The 23,484-nt window shown below is 46.0% G+C and overlaps 1 protein-coding gene across 1 annotated transcript in view; it reads right to left on the bottom strand.

The window, feature by feature from the left end:
- Positions 1-23,484, bottom strand: part of DCX (doublecortin) — a 128,043-nt gene that overhangs the window by 26,142 nt on the left and 78,417 nt on the right. Inside the window, exon 4 of the mRNA XM_033946242.1 lies at positions 5,663-5,765. Within this exon, the coding sequence (XP_033802133.1) occupies positions 5,663-5,765 (103 nt within the window). The remainder of the gene's footprint in view (positions 1-5,662; positions 5,766-23,484) is intronic.

Here is a 23,484-nt window from a genome sequence, read left to right as displayed (position 1 = left end):
GTGCTGAAAATTTCCCAGTTATTCAGTGCTGGCCCCTATGAGGATAGCACTGTTGAATATTCAGATAGTCTGCCAGCCACTGGGCCTAGCTGGATAATGGCGGTGTTCAGCGCTGCTGTTTGAATATGCATCTAGGTAACTTAGACATCCATTCTTCTGTCTGAAGATGTCTGGGCAGTTATCCAGACAGTGGCACTGAATATCTCCGCTACCCAGATAATTTCACACTCTTCCCTTGTTCCACCTATGCACCATCCTGGCACCATCCGGATAGCCACGACACTCTGCAATGATTTTCAGTGGCATTATCCAGCTAGCACCAGTGCCGCTAAAAATCAATAGATAGTTCCGGTCAGTGGTGCTGCCCTCGTCATACTTTTGAATACTGGGCTTGCTGTTATCTACCCTGAGTATCAAGGGAACCTAAACCACAGGGTGTACCCTCGGTGATTCAGTGCTGCTCGTGACACACACACATCGGTCAATGCACCTGTTCTCTGGATATCATTTTATGATACTACAACTTGCAACCTTCTGGCAGGACTTACCAACTGGTCAGATTTACACCAGTTAACTCTTCCACTAGAGGAAATCGGAGAAAATCGGGAAATGTATTTTAGATTTTGGGTGCTTCTGTGTTGCTCCTGGGGAACACAGATTCTCTCACAGAGCACAGCTGCATTCGGTCTAATCATTGTGTTCTCAAGCTAATTTTAAACTTTGCTAAAGTTGCTTTGGTCGCAAGGTGGAAAGCTTGAGAGGGAAGCAACTATCATGGGGGGCGGGTGGGGTCCTTCCTGGAGCTCAGATTCCTTTAGATCTCTGTCTAGATATGTGGTCCCTCTCCTCTTCAGCCCCAGGTATGACATGTTGGTACGAGTCCCAACATCTGCAGGGTTCCTAGTGCCAAACGCAAACTTTGGTTCAGGACACCACAACCCCCTGAGCTGGTCATGGAGCCATCAAGTGAAGATAACCACCACCCCACTTCCTACCTCTAGGCACAAGCAATTGCCATCCTAAGAACATAAGCAATGCTTCCACTGGGTCAGACCTGAGGTCCATCTTGCCCAGCAGTCCGCTCACGCGGCGGCCCAACAGGTCCAGGACCTGTGCAGTAATCCTCTATCTATACCCCTCTACCCCCTTTTCCAGCAGGAAATTGTCCAATCCTTTCTTGAACCCCAGTACCGTACTCTGCCCTATTACGTCCTCTGGAAGTGCATTCCAGGTGTCCACCACATGTTGGGTAAAGAAATGTATATAATTGTGGTGTATAAATCCTAAAATAATATAAATCAAGTGAGCTTGCTTAAGAAGAAACCCAAGAAAGCGGTAATCAGAGCTATCCAGCTCTTCCTCTTTGTTTTGGGTTTTCCTGAGCTTCCAGCATCTCACTCTCTCTCTTGACGGCAAGAGCCAGTTGGGAAAAATGACAAGAGCTTCTGCTGGCTAACATGTGGTACACAGAAGTAAAAGCAATTATAAGACAAATATTTTGCATGGATAATGCCCTTCATCCACACAGAATCCTAAACCTTTTTTTTTCTTGGCATTATTCACAAAGTATAAAGGATTTTAAGATAAATAAAGAAATAATATATTTTAAAAGAGGCATGCAAAAAAAGAATTGTTCCCTGTGCCAGTATTTTCAGGTCATTGAAATATCTTTCAGCGAACACAGTCTGCTGCTTCATTAGAGTCTGGCACAAAAAAATGGCCAGATCTCCGGCCTACGCAGTTTGGGCCCAAATCAATCTATGGTGCCAGCATTTTACCCCCAAATATTCTTCACAAGTCCCTGAAGCACTATGAACGGCAGCCTCTTAGCTCAATACAAAACACTAGTCAGTTCACTGAAAACCTCAACCAGTCCAAATAAAAATACACCCGTGTAGATGTGGGATATATATCTACAAACCCTTCCTTCAAGGGCTAGAAGTTTAGCTGTCAATGGATTAGGTGAATTTGTCTAAAGAAAGGAAGATGATTTTCTTAGTCATCATACACTCCTCAATATAGGATTTGGGCAGGCAGGAAAGGATAAGGAGAGTTTGATGGGACATGCATTGCTACCAGAGGAGTGGGATTATAAAAGTCCAGATCCCATCCTGATACTAGGATTTACTGAAGTCTGCACCTCTTATCGTCCTTTTCAGGGAAAGGGATATACCGCTAGAACAAGGTGTATTAAGCGGTTTACAATCAGGTACTCAAGGGAAGAGGATTATTAGTTATAGAAAGTTTGACAGTACATCTGTACTTGGTAATGTTGCAATGTCTATAAATATATTTAGGCTCCTCCCTCTGTATTTCATGTGATGCACAGGGAGGGGCCTAAGGTCTGATGTCTGAGAATGGTGCACTGGAGAAGGGAAGGCCCATCATTTTTGATGGGCGGGTCTTGGAACTGGAGGGACCGTGCTTCCCTCCAGCTGCCAACATCTACAAAAGGTATGGGGGGGGGGTCAGGGAGTGGGGTTCAAGGGAGCATCCGGTGGCAGGAGGGCATGGGCATCCCTCCTGCTTTTCTGTTTCAGGAGGGATTCTCATGGGGGGATTCTTGGTGCCGCGTTCATCGGGAGTCGTCAGAGAGGGCTGTCATTGGCAATGGGGGACTTTTTTTCTTTTTTATATGAATGTGACAGATATTTTGCGTGTGTTGCACACACAAAATATCTGTGCCATTGAAAAAAAAAAAGAACAGTAACAGGCAGTTCTCTCGGTAAGTTACCAACAGGTCTAGAAACCTGTCTGTTTTTTTACAATCGTTTGGCTATTTTGCATGGGGTTTTAGCTAATTTGTATGGCCGGATCAGAAAATGGGTGAAAAACACGTGGTGAGCCATTTTGTGAATTGGGCCAGTAAAAGCGATCGTCGTTAAAGCTGTGAACAGGTTTAGTGACGATCGCTGACTTTAGTGCATCTGGCAATTCTTCTTTATTGACTGTGTCTGTGAGGTAACAGGGTTCAGCAGTGCTTAATGAAGGAGCTTTTGTTTCACTTTAAATTGAAGTGTTAGAATTGCCAAATTGTGCCGGAATATATTTTATGATCACTTTTGGAAGAACATGAAAAAGAGACTTTTTACCGCTGAGGCACAGCCAGTAAAGAAAGTTTGAGACTATTCAAGCTAAGTGCTTTATATCGCTTAATTTCAAGAGAGCAGACTGGTGCACTGATAAATAATGTTTGTTTCATTCTGGTTGACCCAGTGAGTGGAATGAGGTTTGGATTTTGAGTACCACTTACCATATTTTTCACTCCATAAGACACACTTCCCCAACCCCCCCAAAGTGAGTGGAAATGTCTGTGCGTCTTATGGAGCGAATATTACCTTTTAAAATCCTGGTGGTCCAGTGGTGTATTGGCACGAGCAAGCTTTCTGCGCTCCTGCCTGGGCCCACTCTGCTGCCTGAATGGCTGCCATCAGTTCTCGTGGGACTTGCAGCAAGGGGCCAGGCAGGAGTATGGAAAGCTCGCTCCTGCTGATATACTGCTGGACCACCAGGATTTTAAAAGGTTCAGGGGGGGGGTTAAAAACCATGGAAATACCACGAGGGGGGAGGGAGGTGGGACAGGGTACACATGTGGGACAAGGTACACAATTTGGTCCATAATTTTTTTCCTTGGGTTTTCCTCCTCTACATCTAGCTGCGTCTTATGGTCAGGTGCATCTTATAGAGCAAAAAATATGGTAATTCATCACAATTACAAATAGCAAAATAGTTATTGAGTATTTACATCTCCATTAATTGGAAAGTAGCAACGTAGCTTTAACCTCCTCCACCCCTGTTGTCTGTCTGTTTTTTTCTTAAATTATAAGCTCTTTGAGCAGGGACTGTCTCTTATATGTACTGACTATTGTACAGCACTGCATACAATGGCATAGCGAGGGTGAGAGGCGTTGCCACTCTCCCGCCCTCTTCTCTGTCTCCCCCTATCCACCCCTTCCCCACCCCCTCCTGCCATGCACGCCTTTCCCTTCCCCCATACCTGGCTGCGAGCAGCAACCCCAACCTGATGCTCGCACCAGCGTCGGATCTTCCTCTGATGTCATTTCCTAGGCATGGGTCCAGGAAGTGACATCAGAGAAAGAGCCGATGCTGCTTGGGGGTCACTGCTCGCACCCAGAACAGTACGGGGAAGGGGCGTGGATGGATGGTAGCGCCCCTACTAAGATGGCGCCCGGGGCAGACCGCCTCCCCCTTACTATTCCACTGACTGCATACGTCCTGCTGTAGCACTTTATAAATATTTAGTAGTAGGGGAGGTGGAATTGATTGTTTAACTCCACACTACTCATACATTACCCAGAGTAGATAAATCTCAACTGGGAAACTGGATGGGCCATTTTGGTCTCCGTGCCATCACTGATTATGGGTCTTTTAAGTAGCTAACGTATGAATTCACAAGTACTGATACTGCTTGATTACAGTAATTGTTACCTCAATGGCACAGTGGGGGAGGGGGTATTATGTATTGCAGAGTAAAATATATTCTTGGATTTTAATCGGAGCTTGTGAACTCCGCAGTTTCAATTTTTTTAGCGACTGCGAAGTTCGCAAGCTACGATTAAACGCTAAAAGTGTCTTTTACGCAGATGTTACATTTGTGGTATACTTTACTCCACAATACACGTGTTTATAAAAAGACTCCCGAGGCAGGCTGTTTGGGCCGAAACAAGTGCATGTCGAGTCATCGCACAAATAAAGCAGAGTTTTGAAATAAACAAGCACATTTGTGTTTTTTGGACATCTCCACTGTTTGCTGGCCTGTTACTTTATTCGTGGAGGTGATTCTCGTGACTTTGTTTGCCATAATTGACCACAACTGCTCACAATATTCGAGGTAAAGAACTTTTCAGTGCGGTAACCGTAGAGGAGAAGCTGGGCACGTCTTTAAAAGTTTCTGCATTTGCATTTACTTTGAGTTAAATTTTGCTGTTAAATTACAATGCTTCACCAAAAGGTCCCCCTATACAGTGGTGCCTTGCCTAACGAACGCCTCGCACAGCGAACGCTGCGCACAACGAACTTCATGTCTTGCTTCCTACAACGAACTTCGTTTCACACAACGAAGTCGCCCGAGCTGCATCCTTCCGCGCAGGCACTGCGCTTAACTGCCCTCTCTCCGCCTGGCTCCCTGTGCAGTGGCGGACCGTCGGCTCGCAGGGGCCCGGCGCCTACTGCTGATGCGTTGGGGGGGCGGAGCTACTCTCGCCGCTTCCCCGATGCTAGAAAAAAAAAATGAACAGTTAAGTCCCAGTTTTTGCCGCTGAGACTCTGCCCTCTCTCACTGTAAAATTAGACTCTACTTAGTCTGTCTTTAAATTTAAAAAATGTGTGTTGTTTTAAAAAACAATTATGTTTTTAGATGTATCTAAATAAAAATAATAACAAAAAATTTATCTTTTTTTATGTCATCTTAGCATATTTTATGCTGCAGAACGAATTATTTTTTTTAACATGTATTGTTATGGGAAAACGCGTTTCACATAACGAACTTTTCGCATAACAAACTTGCTCCTGGAACCAATTAAGTTCGTTGTGTGAGGCACCACTGTATTACCAAGGAGCACAGTCCTTCACAAGAGACCCGTGGAACATGTCAAAAGGAGCTTCAAACCCACTAGGAAAGCAAATGTGTCTCCAGTTTTACCATTTTCATCCAAGGAAAAGTCATCCTGGGCATAGCGAAACTTTTCTGGGCCGCAGGCAATAAACACATCATCTTCTCCGAAGAAATCATGAAGACAGGATACCTTGTGAGAGAAGAGAGACACCGCCTTAATTAATTGCTTAACGGTTTTTAATTGATATTAATTCTGGCTGGCCGTGAGCGGCTAACAACCTTCTGGAAATAATTTCACGGGGGACTCGTCTTTGATTAGTCCAAGTGTATATTGTGTCTGACTCATGACACTAAAATGTATCCAAAAAAACCTCCTTTGTGTAAAAACCTCCAGTAGAAAAACACTTGTATGTCATTTCTCTCATAATAGTTACACATAATAACTACATGTTATAAAAGTGATATATTACATGCTCAGAAACCCAGAGAGAGATTCAGATATTTATTTTTCTACTGTCTCAGGCAGATGGTACAATCATTGAACATGTAAAACTTTCTTTGTGTAATTTTTCATTGTCTTTCTTTTTCATCATTAAAGATTAATAACTTAACTTGATGAAATCTGGTAATCCTACCTGTGGCATCCGAACGTGTGCGCAAATCAATTGGATAACAGGCCATTACTTATCGGGTGCCTTCAACCAATTATTGAAATTAATTGGCGCCACTTAAAATCTGTGCATGCATCTGGCTGCATGCTATTCAATAACACAGGATGTCTAACTCCGATAGCGCATAGCTCAACAGGGGGCGTGTAGTTTCAAGTTTCAAGTTTATTAGGATTTTATATACCGCCTATCAAGGTTATCTAAGCGGTTTTTACAATCAGGTACTCAAGCATTTTTCCCTCTCTGTCCCGGTGGGCTCACAATCTATCTAACGTACCTGGGGCTATGGAGGATTAAGTGACTTGCCCAGGGTCACAAGGAGCAGCGCGGGATTTGAACCCACAACCCCAGGGTGCTGAGGCTGTAGATCCAACCACTGCACCACACACTCCTCCCAGAGGTTTTACCATGTGTACGTCGGGCACCAACAGCAGTGGTGTAGTGAGGGAAGGCGGCACCCAGTGCAGTGGTGCCCCGCCCTCTTCTCCACCTCTATCTTCCCTGAACCCCCACCATACATGTGCGCTTTCCTTTCCTAGGGTTACCAGATTTTCCTTTAGGAAAATCAGGAACCCCCCTAGACCCGCCCCCAGGCCTGCCTAGTTCCACCCATCTCCGCCCACATCCCACCCCCAAGCCTACCCTAGCCCTGCCCCCCCCCCCACTGCCTGCTCGTGTCGGGCAGGGAGGATGCGTGGACGCTACGTGATGACATCATGAACACGTGCGCATGATGTCATTGTGTGACAGCCGCACACTGCCCCACACAGCTTTTCAAAACCCAGGCAAAGTGCCGGGTTTTGAAAAGCCGTCCGGACTTCCAGACATGTCCTCAAAAGGAGGAGATGTCTGGGGAAATCCAGACCTCTGGTAACCCTATCCTCCCCCCCCCCCCCCAATACCAAGGGCTCCTTTTACAAAGCCGCACTAGCAGGTTTAACGCGTGCGACTTTTCATCACGCGCTAACCCCCGCACTGGCCGAAAAACTACCGCCTGCTCAAGAGGAGGCGGTAACGGCTAGTGCGGCCGGCGGTTTAGCGCGTGCTGTTACGTGCGTTAAACCGCTAACGTGCCGTCATAAAAGGAGCCCCCAAGTCGCTCCCCCTCCCCCTCGTCTCCACCCCCGCTTCTTCCCCGATCCCCCCTACCACGTGCGCCCCCCGTACCCTTCCCCCACACCTCTAGCTGTTCACCGCCGCGAGTAACAACTTCGACGTGTTCCTCGCGACCCCCATCTGCTCTCCCTCTGACGACACTTCCTATGCGCGGCGCCCAGACGTGACGCTAGCGGGAGAGCTGACGCGGTTGCGAGGAGCACGTTGACGTCATTCGTGGCAGTGAAAAGCTAGAAGGGAAGGGGGAATGCGCACGTGGTGAAGGGAGGAGTGGGAAGAGGGGCAGAGAGGAGGACCCCACCCCCTTATTACCCCACTGGAGACAAAAGATTGTGAGCCCAGGAAACAACATGGATATTTTGAAAAATTAGCCTTCCTGCATCTGCCCAGAGACCCTACAACCAGCACTAAATTAACATACATCAGGTCTCTAACAAATACACATGCTGTATATGGAGGCCTTATGTTGTGTTCATAAATCAGTGCACACTGGCAATTTGCATGCGCAGCTTAATTGTTCAATAGGCCTAATTGGCACTAATTAAAAGTTACACGCATAACTTAGAAATCGCAATTCTTTTAAAAGTATGTGCCAGTTCTAGTGCGTGAATTTGAAAAGGGAGCACGGTCGGGGGAGGGTCATCAGCAGATCACGAGCAGACTCCTCCTCCTGATACAGGGATTTAGGCCTGGTTTAGGCCTAAAAATTTTAGGCCTAAACGAGTCAACCTAAAAGTTAAGCGACGCACTGGCGCTTAGCAGTATTCTATCAAAAGTATGCACACGTTGCAGAATCATTCTAAGCGCTGTTATAGTCGGCGCCATTTTTTGGGGCGCTCTATATAGAATCGGTTCATAGTGGATATCCTAAAAACCCGAGTGGCTGTGCAGTTCCCAGGACAGGACTGGGAAGCCCTAAGATTCTGGTTTTCTGGAACCGATCCCCATTATGATACTGATATTATTGCCATTATTTTGTTCCTATGTTAAAAAGGCACAAAGCAAAAATGAATCCTCCCCCCCCCCCTCAAGTTTATGAAGCCGCGTTAGGCTTTTTTTTAATGCCGGCCGCAGTGGTAAAAGCTCCGACACTCATAGGAATTCTATGAAAGCCGGAACTTTTACCACCATGGCCAGCGCGACTTCATAAACTGATTCTTCTCAGCATCAGTGGCTGACACAATATGGGGGACTCATTAGCAAAGCACTGGATGAAACTCTCCGCCTGATAGCTTTAGTCTGATTACAGAATTCATATTGAACTTCTTGTTTTTCATTCACCAGAGCCTTCCTGTCCACCAGTGAGAGTAATAAGTGGCATCCAGCAAGCATTTCTGCTTCTAATGTTTTATTTTCAATAAATCTAGATAAACATTGCTTATGTGAAAATATTATCAAGTAAAGCCACATTAATAGAAACAGTTTTCTCGTAGGACTTAAGGAGTAACACTTAGGGGTCCTTTTACAAAGGCACGATAGCGGTTTAACGGGCGGAATACCGCGCGTTAAACCGCCTGCCGCGCTAGTACCTAACGCCTCCATTGACGAGGCGTTAGATTTTAGGCTGCCGCGGGGGTTAGCGCGTGATGAAATGTCCGACGCGCTAACCCCCGTAGCGCGCCTTGATAAAAGGAGCCCTTATTGGACCAAAGGCAGCTGAAATGCTCTTCCACAGAGTCTTATCATTAGTCCTGATTTTTTTGAAAATTTTAAAGTGCAGAAACGTGCTCAAAATTCATCGTAATCTTCAGAATATTCAATTGTCTTCATAGTATTCAGATGAATAGCATTAATAATATAAATTAGTAAGCAAAGCACTTAGCGTTGTAATCGCGTCGGGGAGGGAATAAAAAAGCCGACACGACCATGTTTCGCCACATGTTTGAGCCTTTAACATGCAGTAGAAAGGAAAAAGGGGGGGGGGGGGAGTATGCCTTGAGCCAACCCTAGTGGCGAAACATGGTCGTGTCGGCTTTTTTATTCCCACCCCGACGCGATTGCAAAAGCTGCGATAGCGTTTTTAGAGCACGTAGAATTTTAGCGCGCGCTAAACCTGCACTACAGTTTTTTTTGCTTACTAATTTATATTATTAACGCTATTCATTTGAATAATTTAAATACTATGAAGATAACTGAATACTCTGGAGATTACTATGAATTATTATGAATTTTGAGCACGTTTCTGCACTTTAAAATTTTCCCAAAAAATCAGGACTCCGTGGAAGAGCATTTCAGCTCCTTTTACTAAGCTGCGTTAGGGCTTTGACGCGCGGATTAGCGCTCGCTACATTGCCGCACGCGCTAGACCTTAACACCAGCATTGAGCTGGCATTAGTTCTAGCCGTGTCGTGCGCGGTAATTTCCTGCGTGCGCTTAAAATGCTAGCGCACTTTAGTAAAAGGAGCCCTGTTACTCCTGAAGTCCTAGAAAAAAAACTGTTTCTATTACGGTGACTTTACTTGATAATATTTTTACATAAGCAATGTTTATCTAGATCTAATATTTTGTGCTTATTTAGAATTTTTTTTATTTATTTTTTTTGTAACTGTTTATTTATGACAAGAGAAAAACAGCACAGCAAAACATCAGGAAGATCCAACAACAATACAGGCAGGCAATCTGCAGAACAACAAATCTCCTGATGTCACCCCCCCACCCCCTACCCCTCCCCCCCTACCCCCCTAGTGACAGCACCCTGCTCCCCCCAAAAACCCAAGAACACCACCAATAGGCACACTGACACCCCAACGTGAGGAAAAGTAGAAAAATCAGAAAAGAAGTGGACCAAAGGTCACAGACCCCCAATAAGAACCCCAAGAAGACAAACCCCCACAAAACCCATCCGGCCGGAGCCAATACCTCAGCTGACAACAGAACTATTCATCCCCAGACCCTCCATTGCCAGGTATCTCCCCCAAATATCGTGATATTGCTGCCATTTTCTAGTCAACAGGGCCGAGAGCCGATATTTCTCACACACCCATCCCAATTTCTCTCGCACCAGAGCCAAAGTAGGAATTTTTTAAAAAAAAAATACATCTAGTGCTTTTAGCTCTGTATATTTTCAATAAAACCATGAATGCCACTCATCTCAAAGGCAAATCTTCACTTTTATAACCCAATGAGTATAATAAATTTAATCCACTCTTGATATAATTCTTCCCACAGGGCCCCATTTCAAAGGGGCACCCAATTGTTCTTCAAATTCTAGATTGCAAATTGATAATTGATATTGTTAGCCATCAAAACAAACCCCCTTTCTTTACTAAGGCGTAGCGCGGGTTTTGACGCCAGCAGCAGCGGTAACTGCTCCAACGCTAAAACCCATGCCACACATGAGTAAAGGTGGGGGAAAGTTTGCTAAATACTATTTGCTTTTCAGCTTAAGATAAGTTTGGATGATGAATTATGAGGGTTACAAGCCAACTTCTGTGAATGTTGGCTCGTAACCTGTTCTGAAACTCCCAGGAGGAGGGGATTGAAATCAAATTAAATAAATAAATAAAGGGCGGGTTGAAATGTTCGTTAAAAAAAACCCACAAGTTAAATAGATAGTTTTAAAAATTTGGCAAAACCTATTTTTCCAATGGGATGGGAAAACTGGCCACTTGCTGGAATAAGTGTTCACCTCAATGGAGACTATGTTAAGAAATATAATCTTTAAAAAAATAAAATAAAATAAAATATATATCTATATATCTATATATATAAAATCGGATGTATGTATGTATGTGCCGCGATCACGCAAAAACGGCTTGACCGATTTGAACGAAACTTGGTATGCAGATCCCTCACTACCTGGGGTGATATGTTCTGGGGGTCTCGCGGCCCACAACTCTATGTTCACCCAAGAATTTATATGTTCTTGCTCCTGGAGGTGAAACTAAAATTGTTGTTTATAATCAAGTTTTGCGTTAGTTGTATTGTATTCATTTTGTCAAATATTTCACATTATAATTTGAATATATGTGTGTGTGTGTATGTATGTATGTTCCAGCATAACTCTTCAATGCATGGACAGATTTCAACCAAACTTGACATACACATTACTTACTATCTGAGGACAAACACTGTGGGGGTGGGAAGGGGGGGATATGTAAAAATGATTGAAAATGACAGATTTTAGTATCTACCCCATAGTGTTTTCGGGCTCACACATGAATACTCAGCATAACTCTGAAACGCATGGAGAGATTTCAACCAAACTTGGTACACATATGACTTACTATCTGGGGAAAAATATTGTGCAGGTGGGACGGGGTAAAATACTGTGGGGGTGGGAAGGGGGTGATATGTTAAAATTATCAAAAGCGACAGATATTAATGTCCAACCCATAGTTTTCGGGCTCACAGAGATGAATACCGACACTCCCGATGCCGTTTAAGTCTAAGTTCAGCCCCATAGAGAGGGACATTCCTTTGGGACATGTGGAGGGTAGGGGGTTGGGACATGGGGGTGGGGCATATGGGACATGTGGGGGGGGGGGTAACGTGTGGGGTGGGACATGTGGGACATAGGGGGGTGGGACATGTAAGGGGTTGGACATTTTGGGATAAATAAATATCCGGGCAACGCCGGGTTATCAGCTAGTATATATATATATATCTGTTTAACTTGATTTTTCACCAAATTTTCAAACCACCCACATATCATTTATAGCATTGCAGGACACAGAAAACAAACTGGCAAACAGTCCACAAGTTCCAAAAGGAATGAAGATGTTGGAGCAGACAAGGTGATAAATGAAACGGGAGACTTTATTAGTAAATAAATTGATTAATTAAAAAGTGTGCCTGAGACAGCGGTGTTTCGTCCATCAAGCGCTACTTCAGGGCAAAGCGTACCTTGCAGTGTGAACCTTTCACTTCACCATAGACATTACAGGACCTCCAGCCTCCAGATGCTGCTTGACCTGAACAGAGACTCCTAGAGGATGGAGGACCTGCAAATGCCTTTAGAGAAGTGAAAGGCTCACACAATAAGGTATTATTTGCCCCTGAAGCAGCCCATGATGGGCTAAACATGGCCGTGGCAGGCACACTTTATTAATTAATTAATTTAAAAGTCTGTTGCTTCTTTTATCATTGTTTCCTCTCCAATCTCTTCCTAGCATTGCTGGACATACAGAGCAGTGCACAGTGGTATAATACATCTCTCTCCCACAGAGCTTAAAATCCGAGGAACCCTTTCACTAAAGCGTGGTAAAATTTAGGTGTTTTTTTTTTTTTTAGTAAATCCGTTTTTATTGATAAAACAACTCACAACCACAGAACACAGACAAGGATTGTAACTTTTCCAACAACAGGCAAAAGAGGGACACCTCCCCCCCCCCCAAAGAGGACTGGACTCTGATGTCCTCTTAGGGAACAAAGAGACCCAAACACCCCCCCAACAGACCTGTACCCCCCAAACCCCCACCCCCTTCCCCCAACAGAAAAAGAATCCTAGGATTGTTCTCCCTTGAGAAAAGGAGACTGCGTGGGGATATGATCGAGACCTTCAAAATACTGAAAGGAATCGACAAAATAGAGCAGAGAAGATTATTTACACTGTCCAAATTGACACGGACTAGAGGACATGTAATGAAGCTAAGGGGGGACAGGTTCAGGACTAATGTCAGGAAGTTCTGCTTCACTCAGAGAGTGGTTGACACCTGGAATGCCCTCCCAGATGAGATTATTGCGGAATCGACCGTCCTAGGCTTCAAGAGCAAACTAGATGCATATCTCCTTAAGAGAGGCATATAAAGATATGGTGGACTATAAACTACGCCAGGTGTACACCTGGCAGGGCCTCCGCGTGTGCGGATCGCCGGACTTGATGGACCGAAGGTCTGATCCGGAGATGGCAGTTCTTATGTTCTTAATCCCAGGTCAGACAGGTGGAGCAGAATACAGTTGCAGTCTGTTCAAAATTCGACTACGACTCCTTGGCGGCAAGCTGTCCAAGTAAGGAGACCAAGTGTGAATGAAGTCTCTACTCTTGCGACGAGAGGAGCAAGCCAGCCGGGCCTCCCAACACATCAGCTCATGAAGTTTGTTCTTCCAATACCAAAAGGAGGGAGGAACATCGGCCAGCCAATGGTTCAAAATACACTTCTTCCCCAAAATATAACATTTACTCAAAAACAATTTTTCAGCAGAAGAAAAAACAGAATTAATGCGGGCCTTTCCTGTGTACTAAGCTTAAATTTAATGTGGCACTCCTGGGCTTTTAAAAAATACATTTTATTGAAGGACGTGTGCCAATGTTGTTATCGGCACAGAGCTAACGTGGGGGCACTTATCCTGTTTAAGAGGCATTAGGTACTCTCGCGTTAACGCTGCGTTAGCCTATTAGCATGGGCTAATCGTAATTTGCTATCTGGATAACATGGGAAGGCCCACTCTCTGCTCATGACGTGCCCCCTCCCAAAAATATTTTGAAAGAATCGATAACGTGCTGCAAAGCGCAGGAAAACAGGCAAAATACCACAAGATGCTTTAATGCGTTTCCGCCGCACCCTATTCTTGCATGCTCACTGCACATTAAGGAGGGAATTCTATAAACGATGCCAAGAAACTTGAGCACTAAGGGGGAAATTCTGTAACTGGCCCACAAAGTGTAGGCACCGACATCGATAAAAATCAGTTAATGACATCGTTAATGCGCTTTAACAAGCTCAAAATGACGAAAAATAAAGGTTAGTTGCAGTGGTGTAATAAGGGCGAGACCTCCCCCCCGCCACGCGCACACACACCTTTTACGTTCCCTGTACTTTTTTAACTTCTCCGGCGCAAGCAGCATGGCCAAATCGGTGTCGGCTCACCCTCTGACGTCACTTCCTAAGAGCAGGGTCCTGGAAATGACGTCAGAGAGAGAGCGCTGATGCCAGCGCGGGCAGCAGCCTCATGCCGGGGAAGTAAGAAAAGTATGGGGAAGGCATGGGGCACGCGGCAAGGAGAGGGGGAGGCGTAGAGAAGAGGCGGGGCGCTGCGCCCTCAGCAAGGTTGCGCCTGGAACAGACCGCCCCCCCCCCCTTACGCCACTGGTTAATTGGGTGGTCAGTGCCTAAATCCGTAGATGCCTACACCATTATGTATGTGTGGTTAGGGGCGGACTGAGGGCGTTTATTAAAATTAGGCATTGGTAAGCGTCTCTAACAGAATCGGGCCTACATTTTAGGCACCTACATCGTAGGCATGGCAAACACCTGCTCCATAGGCGCGATTCTGTTAGAGACATGTAACGTGCCATTGACGCTTCTAGACGCCTACAAACTTAGGTGTCATTAGCAGAATCTGGCCCTCCGTGCTGTTCTGTCAAGGAAGCATTCGGCAACTAAAACATAGGTGTCAAGGAACGTGGCACATCGTGCATATCGATCTTTAGTTAGGCGCTATTTTATAGAATCACATCTAGCAGTGCATAAACAGGACTTAGGTGCCAGTAAGCATCAAAACCTTAGGAGCACCCTATTTATTCCAGGGTATTCTTGGCCTAAATACTGGCACCTAAGTCCAAAACAGGTGCCTACATGAAAAACACACCCACAATCCACCCCTAACTACATCTACCACTGTTAAACAGAATTCTACTCTCCAAGATATGCACAACAATAGCAGTTGCAGAAGTGTTAACAAATCCAGTCTCCATGAACAATACCTAGCAATCAGAGGTTTGGAATGAAACAAAAGCCACTGAAACTCCGAGATAAGGACTCTGTTTAATCCTATCAGGACTCTGCCCAGACTAACTAGGGGCTAGATTCACTAACAATAGCGACTCAATCGTTGTTGGCCGATTCTCTGGCCGATTTTCCAACAGCGATTGATTCACTATTAAGTTTGCATGCAAAATATTTGCACAGAGGTGCAAATTTATTTGCATGCAAACCCACAAAATTCATCACCGTTCCCGTCCCCGCGGATAACTGCGGGAAACCATCTTCATGTCATTCTTTAAGGAGAGAGGAAAGAATCAGAGTATAATTGGGCACAACTTCTGACCCGCAAGCTTTGTTTTGTAGAATGCTGGTGTAGAAGGACTGAGGTTGAAACAGACACTACAGAATGACAGTCTCTGGTATCCAGAGCAGATATTGTGATGTCATAATGCCTCATTCCAAAGTGCCTAAGAGCCAATCACATCAGTGATTGGAATCCATGCCTAACTTTTGGGCGCCAGACTTGTAAATGCCAGCGCCCAGCCTAGATGCGCTTTGGGCAAATTCTGTAAATTCACATGCCGCGTTTTGGAGCGCCCCAGACCACACACGCATTTTCAGGTACATCTGACGGAAGTTAGGCGCCGCGCTTTATAGAGCGGTGGGCAGTACGATGCGCGCACCACCAATTAACATCGACGATTGGTCCTTAGCACCCAATTACTGACGTTTACGAGCTCATTGGTCAATTTATGGGCACGTAAATTTGGGCATGCCATCTCCTAAGTGAGCACCTGAAGCAATCGGAGCAAAAGTGTCTTGCTTGTGGTCACAGGAAATAGCGCTGGCAGCAACGGGATTTGAAGCCCGGCTTGGTCTGCTTCTCTGCCCACGGCACTAGCCAATGTCTAATCAATCAAGTGTCCTCCAGACCCTTAGAGCAGTGTTCTTCAACCACCGGTCCATGGACCAGTGCCGGTCCACAGAAATTTCCTGCCGGTCCACAGGGCCAGCACGTGCATCAGGCCCAGCACAGTGTTCTTCATCCGCCGGTCCACGGTGCGATCGATGCGGCGTTATCTTCGAGCCAGCTCCCTCTTCCTAACTGATTCAGTGCACAAAGCCAAGGGCAGTGGCTCCTACGGGCATCCTGCGCCTGAACCGGAAGCCTTCTCTCTGACGTTGCAACGTCAGTGGGAAGGTTCCAGATGAGGCACGGGACGTGCAAGGTGCAATTAGTACTATTATGGGGGCGGGGTCTGGGGTAGAGATGGACGGGGTCTGGCCCACGACTTAGCCCAGTGTTCCTCAACCACTGGTCCACGGACCGATGCTGGTCCACAGAATAATTATTTTATTTCTGCCGGTCCCTAGGTGTAAAAAGGTTGAAAAACACTGCCTTAGAGCACGAGCTGGGCCAGGGTTTCAAGCTGGAACTCTGTATGGCCTCCTGGAAGTCATACACACAGAAGCACTGCCAATCCCTGCTATGGTTCCCAAGGATTTTTACAGGACTACACAATCCGTTGAGAGAGCCCCGTGAGCGCCGTGTAAAATGGCAGCAGCGAGTCTGGCTGAGCGTTTCTACGTGCCGCTCTGCAATCCAGTCACGTCCGCTCGCCCCTGGACTGCAGGCACACTTCGTTCAGAGATGATCTCACATTCAGCAGCATTTCCCCCGGGGATCCCATAAGGCAAAAGGTCGACACCTCGCCCTTATCCTCCCCACCCCCCTGCGAGAGACAGACACTAGAGGAGAAGAAACCTGATACAGCTCATCTGGTTTTCTAACCGCAATCAGCTGGAGTTTTTCCATTTAAAGACACTAAGAAGCCCTTCCCAAGGACAGAAAGGAAGAGGGAGCCGGATGCTCTGTTACGAGTGCCGTCCTATAGATATTCCTACTGATTTCATGCAGGAGCCTTCGCAAGCCGCAGTGTTCAAATGCGGTGCTACTCAACCACTGCATATTTTTACAGTAACACTAAACATTTTGGGATCGATATTCAGCCAGGGGTGGTCAGTGATTTTGACATCAGCATCCCTGGATATTCAATGCGAGGCTACGTCCAGGCACCTGCTTTGACTATCTGGTTATAAGTAGTTGGATAAGACTTATCCAGTTAAGTGTGGAAAATGTGGCGCAGTGATTAAAGCCATAGCCTCAGCCCCTTGGGTTTGTGGGTTCAAACCCACGCTGCTCCTTGTGACCCTGGGAAAGTCACTTAATCCCCCCCCCCCCTTTGCCCCGGGTACATTAGATAGATTGTGAGCTCACCAGGACAGACAGGAAAAAATGCTTGAGGACCTGAATAAATTCATGTAAACCCATCTGAGCTCCCCTGGGAGAACGCTATAAAAAATTGAATAAATAGTGTGAAAAGTTTCTGTCTTTGGTAACCAGAGCTGATATTGTGATGTCATAATCCTCAGTCCACCAATAAGATCCAACCTCATCAGTGATGTCACAATGGCTCGATTGTCCTATACTTGGCTCACTTTTACTACATTTTGGGCTGTGGTTAAAGCCTCAGCACCCTGAATTTGTGGGTTCAAACCCACACTGTTGCTTGTGACCCTGGGCAAGTCACTTAATCCCTCCATTGCCCCGGGTACATTAGATAGATTGTGAGCCCACCAGTACCTGAGCACCTGAATAAATTCATGTAAATTGTTCTGAGTTCCCCTGGGAGAACGGTATAAAAAATTAAATAAGTAAAACTGGATAAAGATAGAACCTTTAGTATACCGGGGCAGGGGGAGGTCCACCCCTGGCACAGGCACTGAGGGGGGGGGGGGTGGAGTGGTCACGGGGGCCCGCCATTTGCATGCATGTAGCCTTCAGCTCTGCCAGCCCCCACCCCCTCTGATGCCAATTTCCTGTTTCAGGGCAAGGGACTGGCAGAGCCAATGGCCGCACACGTGTGGACTGTGGCCCTGAAACTGCTCCATGCTTCCCCCCCCCCCTCCCAAATGCCTGGAGGAGATAGGGTGCTCTGGCTGGAGGAGGAGGTGCTGCACCCTGGGTGATTCAACGCTAGGTATGCCACCAGGGCAGGATTAAAGCATAGGCAAACTAGGCTTGGGCCTAGGGCCCAACTATTTAGGAGGGGCCCTCTCAAATGTACAAGTCAAGGCAGATTTTTAGCCCTGGTACATTAGCTGCTACCAGAGAGAAGAGAATTGGATGGGAACAGAGGGCACAGAGCCATTTTTGGCTCTGTATACTGCCTCACACCCTGTTTACTGCCTTTCAGTCAGCCGCAGGAACCATTGAGCAGGGCTCCTTACGTGCTGTTTCCTCCTCTGCCAGTTTTCCTCTGTAGCTAGAATCATGCAATTACAATGAGGGGCCCAATAAAGGGTTAATCCTGCCCTGTGTGCCTTATGTGGTCCTTTTTAACCTCTAGTTAAGTACTGAATAATGGCATTTAACTGTATAAGTGCTGACTCTGCCCTGGAACACCCCCCAAATAGCCATTCTGGCTTAGGCACCTACCAAGTAGCACTATCTGGTTAAATACCACTGAAAATACCCGGGCAAGCAATTTAAACAGCTAGGAGCCTCTCTTGACCATTTAAATAATTTCCCGTAGAGCAGGGGTGTCAAAGTCCCTCCTCGAGGGCCGCAACCCAGTCGGGTTTTCAGGATTTCCCCCAATGAATATGCATGAGATCGATTTGCATGCACTGCTTTCATTGTATGCTAATAAAGCTCATGCGTATTCATTGGGGAAATCCTGACAACCCGACTGGATTGCGGCCCTCGAGGAGGGACTTTGACACCCCTGCCGTAGAGGGAATTTTTTTTTCTCTTTTATATGCAAAATCTGTCCTCTCTGATCCTTCACTGGGTATTGAGCACAACTTCAGCAACCTCCCGTTATCAAGATTAGTTATTCCACCCCATCCCACCCCAGATAATTTCTAATGTGGTCTCTCTAGTTCAGGGGTCTCAAAGTCCCTCTTTGAGGGCCGCAATCCAGTCGGGTTTTCAGGATTTCCCCAATGAATATGCATGAGATCTATGTGCATGCACTGCTTTCAATGTATATTCATTGGGGAAATCCTGAAAACCCAATTGGATTGCAGCCCTCAAGGAGGGACTTTGAGATCCCTGCTCTAGTTGGTCAGTAGATGTTGACACAAATCTCCCCACCCCCTCCTCCTCCCTCAAGGTACTATTTCTATAGCAGCACTGCCAGCCAGTCCCTGTAGGGGGCTCCCAAAATTGGAAGGAAACCCAAGCACTATGCTTAACACCGTAGAGTTCTGTTTATGGGGACGTTTCCATAATGCTCTCAGCCTGTATTTAGTTACTGGTTAAGCAGCATTTTTAATCAGCACCGTACCATGACTTTATGCCATGTTAGTGCATTGTCTAAATATTCTACTAGATTTTCCACTAAGCTAATTACAGTCTTAAAATGAAAAGGTCAGGAACCATCTCAGAAAATCTGAGGAATCAATTTTGCCGTTTAGGAACTGTACGATGGACGAAATGGTTATCATTAGGGAAACCAAATATAGTAAAGGTACAATCGTATTCTGTGAAGAACAATATTATATAAATATACGTTGTAGATAGTTAAAGTAGGGGTTCATTCACACCAAAAATAACAAAAACAGGACAGTTGACAAAATCATAAATAAACGGAGAAAAATAAACCTCAATTGTGGGTCGCCGGGACTACACAAGTACCCAAAGCTCACCACCTCATCACGGGTTTATAAAAAAACTCCGTACAGTTATAAGTTACTTTCATACTTCAACATCTCTTTAAAAGAATAGTTTTCAAAAAATTCTGACAGCGTGGAGATAACCTGGCGTAAATGAATCCCCTGAAGTAGCCTGCTTTCAGGCGAAATAGAAGATCTTTTCTATCGGGACGAAGATGTTTCTTCAGATGAGTGTTTGACTCTCTTATACACGCTACTATGCAGGTTTTATAGCCACGCTACGCTACTAGACTCTGTTTTGAATTTATCTACAGCTGTAGCTGATTGCCACACATATAGTTAGTTTGGGGCTGTTTCACTTACTTATAGAAAATTATAGGACGTTGAAATTCAAATCCTTTGAGAATTTTTTGAAAACTATTCTTTTAAAGAGATGTTGAAGTATGAAAGTAACTTATAACTGTACGGAGTTTTTTTATAAACCCGTGATGAGGTGGTGAGCTTTGGGTACTTGAGTAGTCCCGGCGACCCACAATTGAGGTTTATTTTTCTCCGTTTATTTATGATTTTGTCAACTGTCCTGTTTTTGTTATTTTTGGTGTGAATGAACCCCTACTTTAACTATCTACAACGTATATTTATATAATATCATTAGGGAAAGACAGGCACAGACGCTGTGTATATTCAGAACAGATGAAGCATTCTTCATCATGAAACAAAAGTACACAGTTCACTCCTATAAACCCCCCCCCCAAAAAACATACATTTTTATATTGGTACTGGTGTTTAAGCCCGTTACATTAACGGGTGCTAGAATATATGTCTGTCTGTCTTTCTTTCTTTCTTTCTGTGTCTCTCCCTGTCCCTGTCTCTCTCTGCCTTTCTTTCTGTCTTTCTCCCTCCTGCTGTCTGTCCTTCTTTCTTTCTGGTTCTCTCTCTGGCACCCTGTCTGTCTGTCTTTCTTTCTTTCTGTCTCTCTCCCTGCCCGCTGTCTTTCTGTGTGTCTGTCTTTCGTTCTAATGCGCTGCCTTCCTGTCTTTCTGTCTCTCCATGGCCCCCTTCTGTCTCCCCTCCCCCAAAGCAAACCAAGATTGCTCCCAGGCCCCCTTTCCTCCCTTCCCCTCCACTTCCCTGTGCAGCAACAGCACCATTTCCCTCCCACCCTTCCCTGTGCAGCAGCAGCATTTCCCGGCCTTCCCTGTGCAGAAGCAGCATTTCCACCCCACACACACACTTCCCTGTACAGCAGCAGCATTTCCCACCCTTCCCTGTGCAGCAGCAGCATTTCCCGGCCTTCCCTGTCCAGAAGCAGCATTTCCCCACCCCACACACACTTCCCTGTGCAGCAGCAACATTTCCCAGCCTTCCCTGTGCAGAAGCAGCATTCCCTCCCCCCCACAAACACACACACTTCCCTGTGCAGCAGTAGCATTTCCTGGCCTTCCCTGTACAGAAGCAGCATTTCCCCCCTCACACACTTCCCTGTGCAGAAGCAGCATTTCCCGCCGCCCCCTTCCCAGCCACCGCATTTAAATTCAGAGAAAAGCGCTGCACTGCGCTACCGCTGGCTTCGGCATCTTCTATCCACTGCGGCCAACCCTAGCAGAAACAGGAAGTAGTCAGAGAGGGTGGGCCGCAGTGAACAGAAGACATCGAGGCCAGCGGTAGCGCGGTGCAGTGCTTTTCTCTGAATTTAAACGTGGGTGAGCCAGCGAGAAGAAGGAGGCTTAAAAGTAGCTGGTTTTGGCGGTGAGTGAGGGCGGGAGGGGGGAGTCGCCGGCTGTGCTGTGTCTCTCTGTGTTTAAATTCGAAAATGGAATTCGGCACGGAGGGACACAGCACTTGTCAGCGGCCACCGAAGTCGGCAATCGGGAGGGCGAAGACGCAGCTCAGGAGACTGGGAAGGTGTTGGCGGGCGGCGGCGGCGGGGGCCTCCTCCTGCAGGCGCTCGTGTCTCCAGGGTCCGGCTCATCCCAGCAGGGAGAGAGCATGCCTGCGTTTCCTCGCAGCAGCAATTGGTGAGTGAGGGCAGGAGGAGGGGAGTGGCCAGAATGTTCCTTGCCGCCGGGTTCTAAAATGGAACACAGCCACGGATCACACACCACAGCGGCAGGGATCACGCTTTTTTAACAGCGCATGCGCCAGTAAGTTTTTATTATATAGGATGAAATACCAAGCATCAAAAGATACACAGAGGAAAATCAGGGCAGCTAGGAGTGATGAAATCAAAAAGTCTAGAAGTGGAAATGGATTAGACAGGTAACCCAGAAGCCAATCTGTTCACTGGCATAGAATCATAGAAATATGATGGCAGATAAAGGCCAAATGGTCCATTCAGTCTGCCCATTCGCAGTAACCATTATCTCTTCCTCTCTCTATGAGATCCCATGTGACTATCCCAAGCTCTCTTGAATTCAGACAGTCTCTGTTTCCACCACCTCTTCCGAGAGACTGTTCTACGCATCCACCACTCTTTCTGTAAAAAAGTATTTCCTTAGATTACTCCAGAGCCTATGGATAGGGTTACCATATGGCTCCAGAAAAAGTAGGCCGGATTGAGACATCCGAGTTTTACTTCCATTGCTTTCAGTAGAAGTAAAACCCGGATGTCTCAATCCGTCCTCCTTTTTCTGGAGCCATAGGGTAACCCTAGATATGGATGAACTGGATTCAATTCCGGGTTAGATCTGGCAGGCTAGCCAGAATTAGAGAAGCTGTAAGGGCAGCTTTCAAAGCTGGGAAAGGGGGAGGGGGGAAGAAGAAGAAAGAAGTATAGTCATTAAGCAATAATGACACCTAGTGGCTGAAATTTGGGTCCCTAATTACAGAGTTCCAGAAGGAGTCTTGATGCTTTGCCACCAGACTTGAACTTCCTAGCTCTATGTATCTTTTGATGCTTGGACTAAAGGAAGTTGGGAAGGTCACCACATGATGTGAGACCTACCAATCAGCTTTCTCCAGAGTAACCTCCATACTCTGGAATGTCCTTCCTGAAAGGTTTCGCTCAATGCAAGACTTCAGGAAGCAGCTGAAAATCTTGCTCTTCTCCACACATACACAAGGACCAACACCAACTGCCTACAGGGCTCCTTTTACAAAGGTGCGTTAGGGCCTTAACGTGCGGAATAGCGCACGCTAAAATGCCCCGCGCGCTAGCCGCTACCGCCTCCTCTTGAGCAGGCAGTAGTTTCTTGGGTAGCGCGCACTATAGAGTGCGCTAATCCGGTGCGTGCGCTAAAAACGCAAGCGCACCTTTGTAAAAGGAGCCCATAGTGTAGCAGGACCATAGAAGCCAACTTATCAAAACGACTGGGAGTGCCAAACTCAAAACATATTGCCCCTAATTGGACGTAGTGAAGGAGTACACTCAATATTGGGGGTGCTCAAGCACCCACAGAGCTTATCCACTCCTAGCTAAGATCATTTTCATGTACCTTTACTGATTTCAATTTTTCTTTATTTCTATCTAATTTCTGTTACTCTATCTTTCCTGTAGAGTAGACTGTCAGCATAGCTATTGCTAGCAAACAGCATTTTCAGTTGGCATAACTAATGTCAGCAAAGGCCTATGAGAAATTATCTGACTCTGGATGCAGAATTCTGTGCTCCTGCACAGAATTCACATACATTAATCATTCAGCCAAACTGGATTGTTTATCAAGAAGATAGGCTGCTTGAATGGGACAAAGAAGCCAGAGACTAATCCCATCTACCATGCCTGCAAGTATCACACCCTCCTTATCAATTAAATTAACCATTGTTTCAAACAGTTTACAAATTCTAAACAGAAAGATACTGG

Source organism: Geotrypetes seraphini, chromosome 5 (genome assembly GCF_902459505.1).
Source record: "Geotrypetes seraphini chromosome 5, aGeoSer1.1, whole genome shotgun sequence".
In the NCBI taxonomy this organism is placed as follows: domain Eukaryota; kingdom Metazoa; phylum Chordata; class Amphibia; order Gymnophiona; family Dermophiidae; genus Geotrypetes; species Geotrypetes seraphini.
The sequence above is the reverse complement of the archived record's forward strand: the minus strand, read 5'-3'. Positions and strand labels throughout refer to the sequence as shown.